The sequence below is a fragment of the Strix uralensis genome, chromosome 4 (assembly GCF_047716275.1).
Source record: "Strix uralensis isolate ZFMK-TIS-50842 chromosome 4, bStrUra1, whole genome shotgun sequence".
Classification (NCBI taxonomy): Eukaryota; Metazoa; Chordata; class Aves; order Strigiformes; family Strigidae; genus Strix; species Strix uralensis.
Window position 1 is genome coordinate 120,741,236 of NC_133975.1, and position 12,001 is coordinate 120,753,236.

Sequence of the window (12,001 nt, forward strand, 5' to 3'; positions counted from 1 at the left end):
CTCTTCTCTACTCCCTTTGCCTGTGCATAGGCAACAATGATCATGCAACTTCAGTGAATTCTTCCCTCTGTGTGCAGGCAATGGGACGCATCTTTGTGGGACTTTGCCAAGTGGGTGCATGGGGCTGCTTTGATGAGTTCAACAGACTGGAGGAGCGTATGCTCTCTGCCGTTTCACAGCAAGTTCAGTGCATCCAGGAAGCCTTGCGAGAACATTCCAACCCCAGCTATGACAAGAGTACGTAACTGTTCATTCCTAATAGTGTTGTACAGCATCTCTAGTGTCCTTCATGCTGTTTTGTTGCTCAGTTACATTTCTCCCAAATAATCCAAGGATGAAGTCACTTTCTATCAAAACTTAAAAACTTGAAGTAACTTTCAGCTTGTAGAAATTTGTATTTAAGTATCTGAGTTGCTGTACTGGAGGACCTGCTGTCTATTACTGTAGGAAACTGAAATAGAATAAATTATGACTTCTGTTCTCGGGATGTAACCCATCATTGACGCCGGTGTAACCAAATGCACTCTCTTTTCAGCTGCAACACCTATTACGTGTGAGCTGCTGAACAAACAAGTCAAAGTGAGCCCCGACATGGCTATCTTCATCACCATGAATCCTGGCTATGCAGGCAGATCAAATCTGCCTGACAATTTGAAGAAGTTGTTCCGTAGCTTGGCAATGACAAAACCAGACCGTCAGTTGATTGCTCAGGTCATGTTGTACTCCCAAGGTTTCCGTACAGCTGAAGTGCTTGCCAATAAGATAGTACCGTTCTTCAAGTGAGTAACATGTTTGACTCCAATTAGTAAAAATAGAGCTTATTGTTCAAAGCTATGGTGTTCTTTGCAACTCACTAAGCATGTTGTGCAGCAGTCATTTCAAGTAAACAATGACATTTACTGTTGTGTTGGTCCCTATTGAGAATCAAATTGTGTTTTGTCTCTTCTGCTGCTTAGGCTTTGTGATGAACAGCTGTCCTCCCAAAGTCACTATGATTTTGGCTTGAGAGCACTAAAGAGTGTGCTGGTTAGCGCAGGTAATGTGAAGAGGGAGAGGATTCAGAAGATAAAGCGGGAGAAGGAAGAGCGTGGTGAAGTTGTTGATGAGGGAGAAATTGCTGAGAACTTACCTGAACAAGAGGTAATGTGTGTGTGAACTCTTCTGTGATAAAGTACAGAATGCACACTAAATAACCCTGCAGTGTTTACCATTTAGTGTTAAGCCATGCAAGCAAAGTAATGTTAGTTACAAAAGGTGGTAGTTTGATAGCTTAGAAGTACCAAGTTAAATATGCTTTAGGAGTCCCTGAATCATAGTGAAAGACTTATGATGTGGTGCATTCATAATGCTTATTGCTGCTCAGTTTCTCAGCAGTGAATACCAAAAGCATAGTGAAGAGGCATAAGAAACTACAGTTGTATAAACTGAAAATCAATAGGAATTCACTGTGTGGTTTCAAATGATTGTTTTTACCACCCTGTGGTTCCATCAGTGGTTGTTTTTACCAAGACATCCTGGTGTGGTGCTTTATCAAAGAAATATTTAGTGAAGTATTCCTTGTCAAATGCATTTGGTAATGCAAACTTAACAAAAAATCCTAACCAAAATGTGACTTTCTCTGCAGATCCTGATCCAAAGTGTCTGTGAAACTATGGTACCGAAACTAGTTGCAGAAGACATTCCGTTGCTGTTCAGTCTCCTTTCTGATGTATTCCCTGGAGTACAGTATCATCGTGGGGAGATGACAGCCTTGCGAGAGGAGCTTAAGAAAGTGTGTCAGGAAATGTACCTTACCTATGGTGATGGAGAAGAAGTTGGTGGCATGTGGGTGGAAAAGGTAAAATATAAAACTGAAAATGTAGAATGGAAGTTTATGTGTAAGACTAAACTTCCTTTTCTATTACGAAAGGTGGAAAGCTTTTTCCTTTTTCTTGTTTTAAGTGAGGAATATATAGAAGCTTAGATTGACTACTGGAGTTAAGACTTTATTGGTACATCACTTCTTCTGTTACAGGTTCTTCAGTTGTATCAGATTACACAGATAAATCATGGACTGATGATGGTTGGTCCCTCGGGAAGCGGAAAGAGCATGGCTTGGAGAGTACTTCTGAAAGCCCTGGAACGGCTGGAGGGTGTGGAAGGTGTCGCTCATATTATAGATCCAAAAGCAATCAGCAAAGATCACCTCTATGGTACTTTGGATCCAAACACCAGAGAATGGACAGATGGCTTGTTTACACATGTCCTGAGAAAGTGAGTCTTTAATAGCGCAAATGAAAAATGGCCAATACGTACATGCCATGGATAATGTGGCCTTACTGAGTCTTTGTTCTCTACTGCAATAAATATTTCCTTTAATGTAGAATCATAGACAATGTGAGAGGTGAACTGCAAAAACGTCAGTGGATTATCTTTGATGGTGATGTAGACCCTGAATGGGTTGAGAACTTGAACTCTGTTTTGGATGACAACAAACTACTGACTCTGCCCAATGGAGAACGTCTCAGCCTTCCACCAAATGTAATGTACTTTTTTAAAACAATGTTCATGTGCTGTCCTATAAACTTGTTGCTTTTACCTTAATCCGTACTAGTGCTGTCCCTCTTTCTCATCAGAAGCAGAGTATTACTGATCTCAGGTAGTGGTTTGCTGGAGTTAGGAACTTTTGTGGAAACAAAAATTTCACATTATACTTACTCTGACCCTGTAAGACAAACTTTGTGGATTACATAAAAGTCTAGGCTAACAGTCAATAATGATGAACTTGCCTTAGGATAGTTTAATGCCACTGTTGATACTCAGAGGCTAAATACAAATTAACTTATTTTAAAAGTTCTCTGTCTTTTGGGTGGGGGGGAAGGTTTTTGTTTTGTTTTGCAGTTGGTTGGTTTTACTTCAAACTCTTCTTTTAAATTTCTGCTTTTTAGGTGCGTATCATGTTTGAGGTACAGGATCTAAAATATGCCACTTTAGCTACTGTGTCAAGGTGTGGCATGGTCTGGTTCAGTGAGGATGTTCTCAGTACAGACATGATATTCAATAACTTCCTGGCCAGACTAAGAAGCATTCCTCTGGATGAAGGTGAGGAGGAAGCTCAGCGAAGGCGAAAGGGCAAAGAAGATGAAGGAGAAGAAGCAGCATCCCCAATGTTGCAGGTATAACTTGGATTACATTATGAGATAATGTAGTAAGAATGCTTGTATCACAAGTAGTAGAATTTTTGACAGCCTATCGTAGAAAACCTGACTACTTCTTTACATTTTTTCTTTTTTTTAAAGAGTATTAAAATATGAAGCATTTCAAACCTTAAACAAAATTATTTCCTGTTGCCTGGTAATCGGATCATAAGCAAGTGCTTTGAGCAGTGTTTGTCTCCCCCAACAGATTCAGAGAGATGCTGCAACAATAATGCAGCCATATTTCACATCTAACGGCCTGGTAACTAAAGCACTTGAGCATGCTTTCAAGTTGGAGCATATTATGGATCTCACCCGCTTGCGCTGTCTTGGTTCTCTGTTCTCCATGTTGCATCAAGCTTGCCGCAACGTAGCCCAGTACAATGCCAATCATCCAGACTTCCCAATGCAGATAGATCAACTGGAGCGTTACATCCAGGTAAATACAGTATGCTGCGAAGTGACTGCTGTGCTTGGTGTGTCAGCATAGCAGCTAGATTTGATCTATCATTTATTAAGTTTTGTTCCATTACTCTAAAACCAATAGCTGCTTTTGCTGCTTCTTACAGAGGTATCTGGTCTATGCAATACTCTGGTCTCTTTCTGGAGACAGTCGTTTGAAAATGAGAGCAGAGCTGGGAGAATACATTAGGAGAATCACCACTGTGCCACTGCCAACTGCACCCAACATACCTATAATTGACTATGAGGTAAACCTTTCTTTTATTAGAAGTGTTGCTCTATTGTGTTCTTAGAAGCTTGCTTTAGATTTTGGAGATGAAACTGGAAAATACTAGGCTACCTTAAAACTTAGTTTCGCAGTTTGGCAAACAAACCACATGTTTAAACACATCAAATTTGAGGCCACAAACTATTCTGTCATTTCAAAAAAATATTTTAACTAAGGTTGAGCTATATTCCTCTTCTAAATTGTCTGATCATGTTTTTGTGCTCCTAGGTGTCCATTACAGGTGAATGGGTGCCATGGCAATCCAAGGTTCCTCAAATTGAAGTTGAAACACACAAAGTTGCAGCTCCTGATGTTGTAGTACCAACTCTAGATACAGTTCGCCATGAAGCATTGCTGTATACTTGGCTGGCAGAACACAAACCTCTAGTACTGTGTGGTCCACCAGGTTCTGGAAAGACCATGACCCTCTTCAGTGCTCTCAGAGCTCTGCCTGACATGGAGGTACACGAGAGAGTGTCTGTGTGCGTGCACATGCATGTGCGTGTGTGAATTACAGAGTAGTAACAAGTCTCTAATCTCCTTAAAGATTAAATCAGTCTTGATTTAGTGTGGAAATTATTTGCTAGATGGAATTCAGTGATACCTCCACCTCAGTCATGTCTATACATAGCAAAAAATAAAAATTATGTTGAGCAGAATCTAAATTTATGTCTCAAGATCCTTAACCTGGAAGCTACTTCCTTCCTTTGCCACTTCAATAATATAGGAGCATTCCTCCATTTAGTATTTAAAAACCTGTGGTAACGTTTAAGAATAGCTCTCATCTTTCAGTGTATTTAGGTAGAGTAACAGTTACATGAAGCTGTGATGTTCTAAGTACAAGGTTGGGCAGGGGCCGTTGCTGCATGGTGAATGGAGACCCTGCAGTGGGAAGCAGACAGTATACAGTCAGAATACAGGCAGTAACCTGAAATATAGATGGTGTATGTACTTGGCTACTGTGGAAAGCCAGACATACCTGTTTTCAGGGCTCTTGATATGCTCTCTTTCAAGCCTTAGTATGTTTTAACTATTTCTTTTCACGATTGTCTTTTTAAGGTGGTTGGACTCAACTTTTCTAGTGCTACCACTCCAGAACTGCTTTTGAAAACCTTTGATCACTACTGTGAGTACAGGCGTACACCTAATGGAGTGGTGCTGGCTCCTGTGCAGTTAGGAAAGTGGTTGGTGCTGTTCTGTGATGAAATCAACTTGCCAGACATGGATAAGTATGGCACACAGAGAGTCATATCCTTCATTAGACAGGTTTGTTTTTCTCTGTAATCAACTATATCAGAACAGTTATTTTAAGGGAGATACAATGTTCCCCTGATTTTATTTTACTTTTTTTTTCTTCCCAGATGGTGGAACATGGAGGATTCTATCGTACATCAGACCAGACATGGGTGAAACTGGAGAGAATTCAGTTTGTTGGTGCGTGTAATCCACCTACTGATCCTGGAAGAAAACCTCTCTCACATAGGTAATGTATGTAGTAAACTCTATATAGCAAGAGAATAGGGATCAAAATTGTAACTGTGTAATCTGTTCTTAATACACTTGTTTAACACCAGCTGTGCTGAAATTGCGTTCCTTGTGAACTAACTGCGAGTTGGTTCTTACCCTGACAGCCAGCCGGTGGACTTGCTGTTACGCTTCTTGAATAACCCATCTGAAATGCTATGGATACTTCAGAACGCTTTTTGGTCTGCATCACTAAGGAGCAATCAAACCAACTGCAGTTACTGTTGATAATTTTGAATCAAGCAGTTACTTAATTTTGACAAAAGATAATGAAAATAGTAGAGACTGTAATTTGACTTTCTGGACTGTGTAATATGCTAATCTTTCAGATTTTTACGACATGTTCCTGTGGTCTATGTGGACTATCCTGGACCAGCTTCCCTTACTCAGATATATGGAACATTCAATCGTGCAATGCTAAGGCTGATCCCATCACTTCGCACATATGCAGAACCTCTCACAGCTGCTATGGTAGAATTCTACACAATGTCTCAGGTAATTTGTTAAATACAATCCTAAACTCTAATAAAGTCTTCCTTTTATGCTGAATCATTTAATGCACATTGTTTGCCTTTCATATGGATAATATGCGTACAAAATTACTTGAGTTCTGGTGAAAGCCACTGAATTACACTAGCAAAGTTATATCTTGCAGTGCCAAGGCCTGTAAAAAATATGGTGCAACTTTGGGATGAAGTAACTGATTAAGTTTAAATTTTTAGGAGAGATTCACTCAAGACACGCAGCCACACTACATCTATTCACCTCGTGAAATGACTCGATGGGTGAGAGGTATATTTGAAGCCTTAAGACCACTAGAAACCTTACCAGTTGAAGGCCTTATAAGGATTTGGGCCCATGAAGCCTTACGTCTCTTCCAAGACAGGTAAAATAAATATGAGATGGGGAGGAAAAAAAAAAGGTTCAAAATTAATTTCCCTGACTCCTTGCCAACTTTCATTAGAAGACCAAACTGAAGTGTGCTTCATGTTAAATAGGTGAAAGTATTTCCCTTTACTCTAAATTGACGCTCTTGAGAGTAGTATCTGTACAAAGCAGAAACATACTTTAGTTGTAGCACTGCCGTGTTATTTGATGATATTTTCCTATTACAGAGGATTTGTAGTCAGTGGCTTGTTTCTTTATCCAGACTTGTGGAAGATGAGGAGAGGCGCTGGACTGATGAGAACATTGATATGGTTGCTCTGAAACACTTCCCCAATATTGACAAAGAAAAAGCTATGAGCAGACCTATCTTATACAGCAACTGGCTGTCGAAGGTAAGTAAAAACTGGAAAAAAAAAAAAAAAAAAAAAGAATTAGTTTAGGAGCAACTGAGTGATGCAGCTCTTATGACTATATTAGGATGATAATTGGTGCCCATCATTTTGTTAAACTGATCTCCAGGAAGTTCTTGCTGTGATTATCTGAAGTGAACTCTACCACTAAGTTAATAGCTGTAATACCAGGGATGCTATTTTAAGATTTACCACAGTACCTAAAGGCAGTATTAAATAATATTTCTCAAGAACAGTGTAACACTCCAAGAAAGTTGCTGACAGTTATTGCGTATGGAATCTCTTGGATAAGGCAGTGACCCTTGAACAATATTGATATTAGAAACTTTGTGGCGGACTGTTTCTTGCAATCTGAAGTGATCCAGCTGGGCAGTCTGTAGAATTTCTGCGGGCTCAAGGCAAAAGTCCCTCTAGCCTGCTACCCATCTCTCTGACCAATAGCAAATGGCTAGGAAAGGCTGTTTAAATTAAATTGGGGGAATGAGGGAGGGGAGTAAGTTTGTCATGCTAATTCCCAGTCTCTTTGGTGACTGGCAGCATAAACTCAACCTATGGTAGTTTCAGTAGATACAGTGTTTAAACCCCATGCCTCTATTTGTGGCACTCTAGGCTGTGGATGTGTTCCTGTGCAAGTTAAATGAGTACAACATTCTTAAGCTTTTGTAGAGGATTGCTACTTTAAGTATTCTGATAGTGCTGCTTTCATCTACTCATAACTGATCCCCAAGTAAAATTCCCTTAATCTTCAATTCCATATTATATTGACTGGTTCTTTTAGGATTATATTCCAGTGGATCAGGAAGAATTAAGAGACTATGTGAAAGCTAGGCTTAAAGTCTTTTATGAAGAAGAACTTGATGTACCACTTGTTCTGTTCAATGAAGTCTTGGATCACGTGTTGAGAATTGACCGGTAAGTTGAGACTTCAGCTCATGTAAATAATATTTAGAGACTTTCTAAAACAGAGTAGCTGGAGTACAAAGTAAGAGTGGAGCATGATCCTGTTGTTGTCCATGGACAATATACTGCTGGCCTCTAGATAGCGGGATCCTATCTGGAAAGGTATGTCAGTTTTGGTACTAATTAGAAGTTTAGGTGTTCAAGGAAAAGCTTCAGTAAGTTGATAACACTTATCAAACATACTTGGTTATGTCCTTTTTCAGAATCTTCCGTCAGCCACAGGGCCACTTGCTGCTTATTGGAGTCAGTGGAGCAGGGAAAACAACCCTCTCAAGATTTGTTGCCTGGATGAATGGTTTGAGTGTCTACCAAATCAAGGTTGGCATGCTAGTTTAACTTAAACCTGTTATTCAGAACTCACACTTCATAAGTATCAACGCCTAAAAAAAAAATCCCATTAAAAGCTAAATCAAAATGTTAATAACCGATGTTAAATCTTACTAGGTTCACAGAAAATATACAGGTGAAGATTTTGATGAAGACCTTAGGACAGTATTGAGACGTTCTGGCTGTAAAAATGAAAAAATAGCTTTCATAATGGATGAGTCAAATGTATTGGATTCTGGATTCCTGGAGAGAATGAACACTCTCCTAGCCAATGGAGAGGTAAGAAGATTCTAAGTAAATACTTTAAGCACCTTTTTACAACTATTAGCTACAACAAAACTTATCTTTTGAATTAGGTTCCTGGTCTCTTTGAAGGAGATGAATATGCCACCCTCATGACTCAGTGTAAAGAAGGAGCACAGAAAGAAGGTTTAATGTTAGATTCACATGAGGAACTCTACAAATGGTTCACCAGCCAAGTTATTCGCAATCTCCATGTTGTGTTCACTATGAATCCATCTTCTGAGGGCTTGAAGGACAGAGCAGCTACTTCTCCTGCGCTCTTCAACAGGTAATTGCTGTATATTCCAACGTGTATTACCAGTGCTGTTAAAACAGTACTTTTTGGGAAGTCTTCACAAATGTTTTGTGTTTCAGATGTGTCTTGAACTGGTTTGGAGACTGGTCAACTGAGGCACTGTACCAAGTTGGCAAAGAGTTCACAAGCAAAATGGATCTTGAGAAACCAAATTATATTGTGCCCGATTACATGCCAGTTGTGTATGATAAGCTACCACAGCCACCATCGCACAGGGAAGCTATTGTTAATAGTTGTGTGTTTGTTCATCAGACTCTTCATCAGGTATGTTATTATTTGACTGAATAACTTATATTGATCTCTAGACCACAGCATTATGCACCAGTTTCCTAAAAAGTTGATCTTTGGCATCCAAATAGATGTAAAAACAATAGATGCACAATCTACAACTTTTTCTTCCCTGAAGGCTAATGCTCGTCTGGCAAAACGAGGAGGCAGAACCATGGCAATCACACCACGCCACTATTTAGACTTCATCAACCATTATGCCAACTTGTTCAATGAGAAACGAAGTGAATTGGAGGAACAGCAAATGCATTTGAATGTTGGTCTTAGAAAAATCAAGGAAACAGTTGATCAGGTACATATCTTTAAAACTTGCCCTCTGTAAGATTGGAGTGATTAAATAGATCTCCATGCTTAATATGAATTCTCTCTCCTACAATCTATCTCAGGTGGAAGAATTGCGGCGTGACCTAAGAATAAAGAGTCAGGAACTGGAAGTGAAGAATGCAGCAGCCAATGACAAGTTGAAAAAGATGGTGAAAGATCAGCAGGAAGCTGAGAAGAAGAAGGTAAAAATCTTTGTTAAATCTCTGTACATAGTAAATATTTCTGTTTATAAAACAGCCTGCAGAGCAAGTACTGGAAGAAATTCAACTTCTGAAAAGCAGTATTTTGTCTGTGAAATTTCCTTCTAGGTCATGAGCCAGGAGATTCAGGAACAGCTGCACAAGCAGCAGGAGGTCATTGCAGACAAGCAGATGAGTGTGAAAGAAGATCTTGACAAGGTGGAGCCTGCTGTCATTGAAGCTCAGAATGGTATGTTAGCACCTGAAGAGACCACACTGTGGGTTTGGATCTAAAACTGAAGCCTATGGGAATGTGTTTTGGTGTAGTCTGAGTTGGTCCTGTCTAACAAAGGTGTAGGCTCTTAGCATGGAGCTGAACAGTGTTGAAGAAATTCCTAGTCTTTGAGCTGTGGTTTTTGTGCTGTTTGTAGTACTGATCTGATACTTGATGGACCTTTTACGGCTTGTGGCTTTGTTTCTGGCAGAACAGCTCCAGTTATTTATTCAGTCTATGTATTCATAAAGAAAGCTCATAAACAGGAAGACCACTGATGCGTTACTGCTGCACAGACAGCATACAATCAAGCTGTCCATTTGTTAAACTGGATAGAGGAATCACTGCTTTAAGTGAATCATTTTTAGGCAGCAGAACAAGTTGCCCATGGCCAGTTGGCAAGCTGACATTCACAGTCGTTTATCTTGCAGTACAGTAGTTTGAACGTACAGTAGTTTGATCCACTAGTATCTGCTTCTCTGATAACCTCAAATTCCTTTCGAGAATCTTGAAACATTTTTAAAAATCCAAGGTACTTTAATAGACTTTGCTAACTGTTTGTTTTCTTCACAATCAACATCCATCGTCTTTCTGGCACTGGTTAGCTGTGAAGTCCATAAAGAAACAGCACCTGGTGGAGGTCCGTTCTATGGCTAATCCACCTGCAGCAGTTAAGCTAGCACTGGAGTCCATCTGCCTACTGCTAGGTGAAAGTACAACTGACTGGAAACAAATACGTTCCATCATCATGAGAGAGAACTTCATTCCAACCATTGTTAACTTCTCTGCTGAGGAAATCAGGTAAAGTGCAAGTGTGAGTTATTTATGTGAATAAACTGTTCACAAAGATATGGAAGGCTTTAACTGGACTTTGTGTAATTGCTTTGGTAGCACTTGACTTCTGAGACTAATTTACTCCTGCACATAGTGAATGTGTAGGTGGTACAGGAAGCAAACTACTGAAGCAAAGGTGTCTCGTGCAAACTGGGAAAAAGTAGCTGCTGTTAAATAATTTCATGGCATGGTTTCAGAGCAGCGTGTTGCTGTCCAAAGCCATGTTAGTAGTTGAAAGTAGTTTTGCGCCAATAGCAGACCAGGTTACTGAGGGCTTTATCCAGGCTGACCTCCTAGCTGGGTCTGAATCTGGGTGGAAGATCAAACTAGAGACACCTGAATTCCCTTCCAACTCCAGATTTTTCTGAGCAGAGTTAAGCAATTTGGGAGTGACTCATCTCAAAATATTGTTAAATGCCTTTTATCACCCATAAGCTGTAATTTCTGAAACAACATCTTGAACTAATTAAAACAGCCCAGCTACCACTCAGGAAAACTGCTGGGAAATGTTCATGTCAACGGTGGAAGGCAGGCCTCACAAAGCGATACTGAACATCTGTGTGCTGGCATACAGTGTGCTCATGCTACCTTTAAAAACTTTTCCCTTGCAGTGATGCCATCCGGGAGAAGATGAAGAAAAACTACCTATCAAATCCAAGTTACAACTATGAAATTGTAAACAGAGCATCACTGGCCTGTGGACCTATGGTGAAATGGGCAATTGCACAGGTAAAGTCAGTACTGCGGGGAAGCAAACACAAGGTGAAAAGAGCGAGCCTGAAGGCATATAGCAGTGTCTAAAGGTTCTGAATTTGCTTCTATTCAACTAAATATTGCGAGCTATTTTACTTCAGAGAAATTGGTAGAAGGTTCACATGAATGCTTACAGGCTCTAGTATTGTGCCAGAGAACTAATGGCCAGCTGTTGCACTGAGAAACTTTAGGTTTACAGTAAACTATAGCGGATCCTCTCTGTATGTAGAGTCATTCTACAGGACAATACAGTTCTCAACTGGAAAATGCAATGCGATCCTCTTAATAGAAACTGCATAAGTTTTGTCTTGCCTCAGAGTGGGGCACGCTCACAGGCAGCTCTGTCAAGGTCTTTTAGGCAGACATCTAAATACTCAGCTAGTTTCCTAAAGGAATAGGCTTTTGGGAAGATAACCCTGGACCGAGATATCCAAGAATGGTTTACTTGCCTGTTGGTGTTCAATACAGCAGAATGCTTTGCTTGTTAAAACTGTGCCTGCTATGAATGGCATGATGTGGAGAGGCACTATTTAGCTTGACTCTTGCCAGTAGGCCCTATCCTAATTGTTCTGTGGCTTAGCTATACTCAGTTCTTTACCAGGAAAGGCAGACTAGCACAGTGCTGGCATGGGCACCCAGTTGAGTATTTGTGCAAAATGCTGCTGTACGCTAATCAATGTGGTCTCAACCCTTCAGATGACTTTCTTTAAATCTACAGAGCAGTAAAACGATCTTT

The 12,001-nt window shown here is 40.1% G+C and overlaps 1 protein-coding gene across 1 annotated transcript in view; it reads left to right on the forward strand.

Annotated features, from left to right (window-relative positions):
- Positions 1–12,001, forward strand: part of DYNC1H1 (dynein cytoplasmic 1 heavy chain 1) — a 46,428-nt gene that overhangs the window by 19,632 nt on the left and 14,795 nt on the right. Inside the window, exons 29-53 of the mRNA XM_074868795.1 lie at positions 78–237; positions 536–779; positions 957–1,140; positions 1,625–1,837; positions 2,015–2,253; positions 2,364–2,520; positions 2,928–3,155; positions 3,385–3,615; positions 3,746–3,886; positions 4,135–4,368; positions 4,966–5,172; positions 5,268–5,389; positions 5,760–5,925; positions 6,153–6,316; positions 6,581–6,710; positions 7,507–7,640; positions 7,892–8,006; positions 8,133–8,294; positions 8,372–8,586; positions 8,673–8,877; positions 9,020–9,193; positions 9,288–9,407; positions 9,534–9,654; positions 10,284–10,479; positions 11,124–11,241. Of these exons, the coding sequence (XP_074724896.1) occupies positions 78–237; positions 536–779; positions 957–1,140; positions 1,625–1,837; positions 2,015–2,253; positions 2,364–2,520; positions 2,928–3,155; positions 3,385–3,615; positions 3,746–3,886; positions 4,135–4,368; positions 4,966–5,172; positions 5,268–5,389; positions 5,760–5,925; positions 6,153–6,316; positions 6,581–6,710; positions 7,507–7,640; positions 7,892–8,006; positions 8,133–8,294; positions 8,372–8,586; positions 8,673–8,877; positions 9,020–9,193; positions 9,288–9,407; positions 9,534–9,654; positions 10,284–10,479; positions 11,124–11,241 (4,380 nt within the window). The remainder of the gene's footprint in view (positions 1–77; positions 238–535; positions 780–956; positions 1,141–1,624; positions 1,838–2,014; positions 2,254–2,363; positions 2,521–2,927; positions 3,156–3,384; positions 3,616–3,745; positions 3,887–4,134; positions 4,369–4,965; positions 5,173–5,267; positions 5,390–5,759; positions 5,926–6,152; positions 6,317–6,580; positions 6,711–7,506; positions 7,641–7,891; positions 8,007–8,132; positions 8,295–8,371; positions 8,587–8,672; positions 8,878–9,019; positions 9,194–9,287; positions 9,408–9,533; positions 9,655–10,283; positions 10,480–11,123; positions 11,242–12,001) is intronic.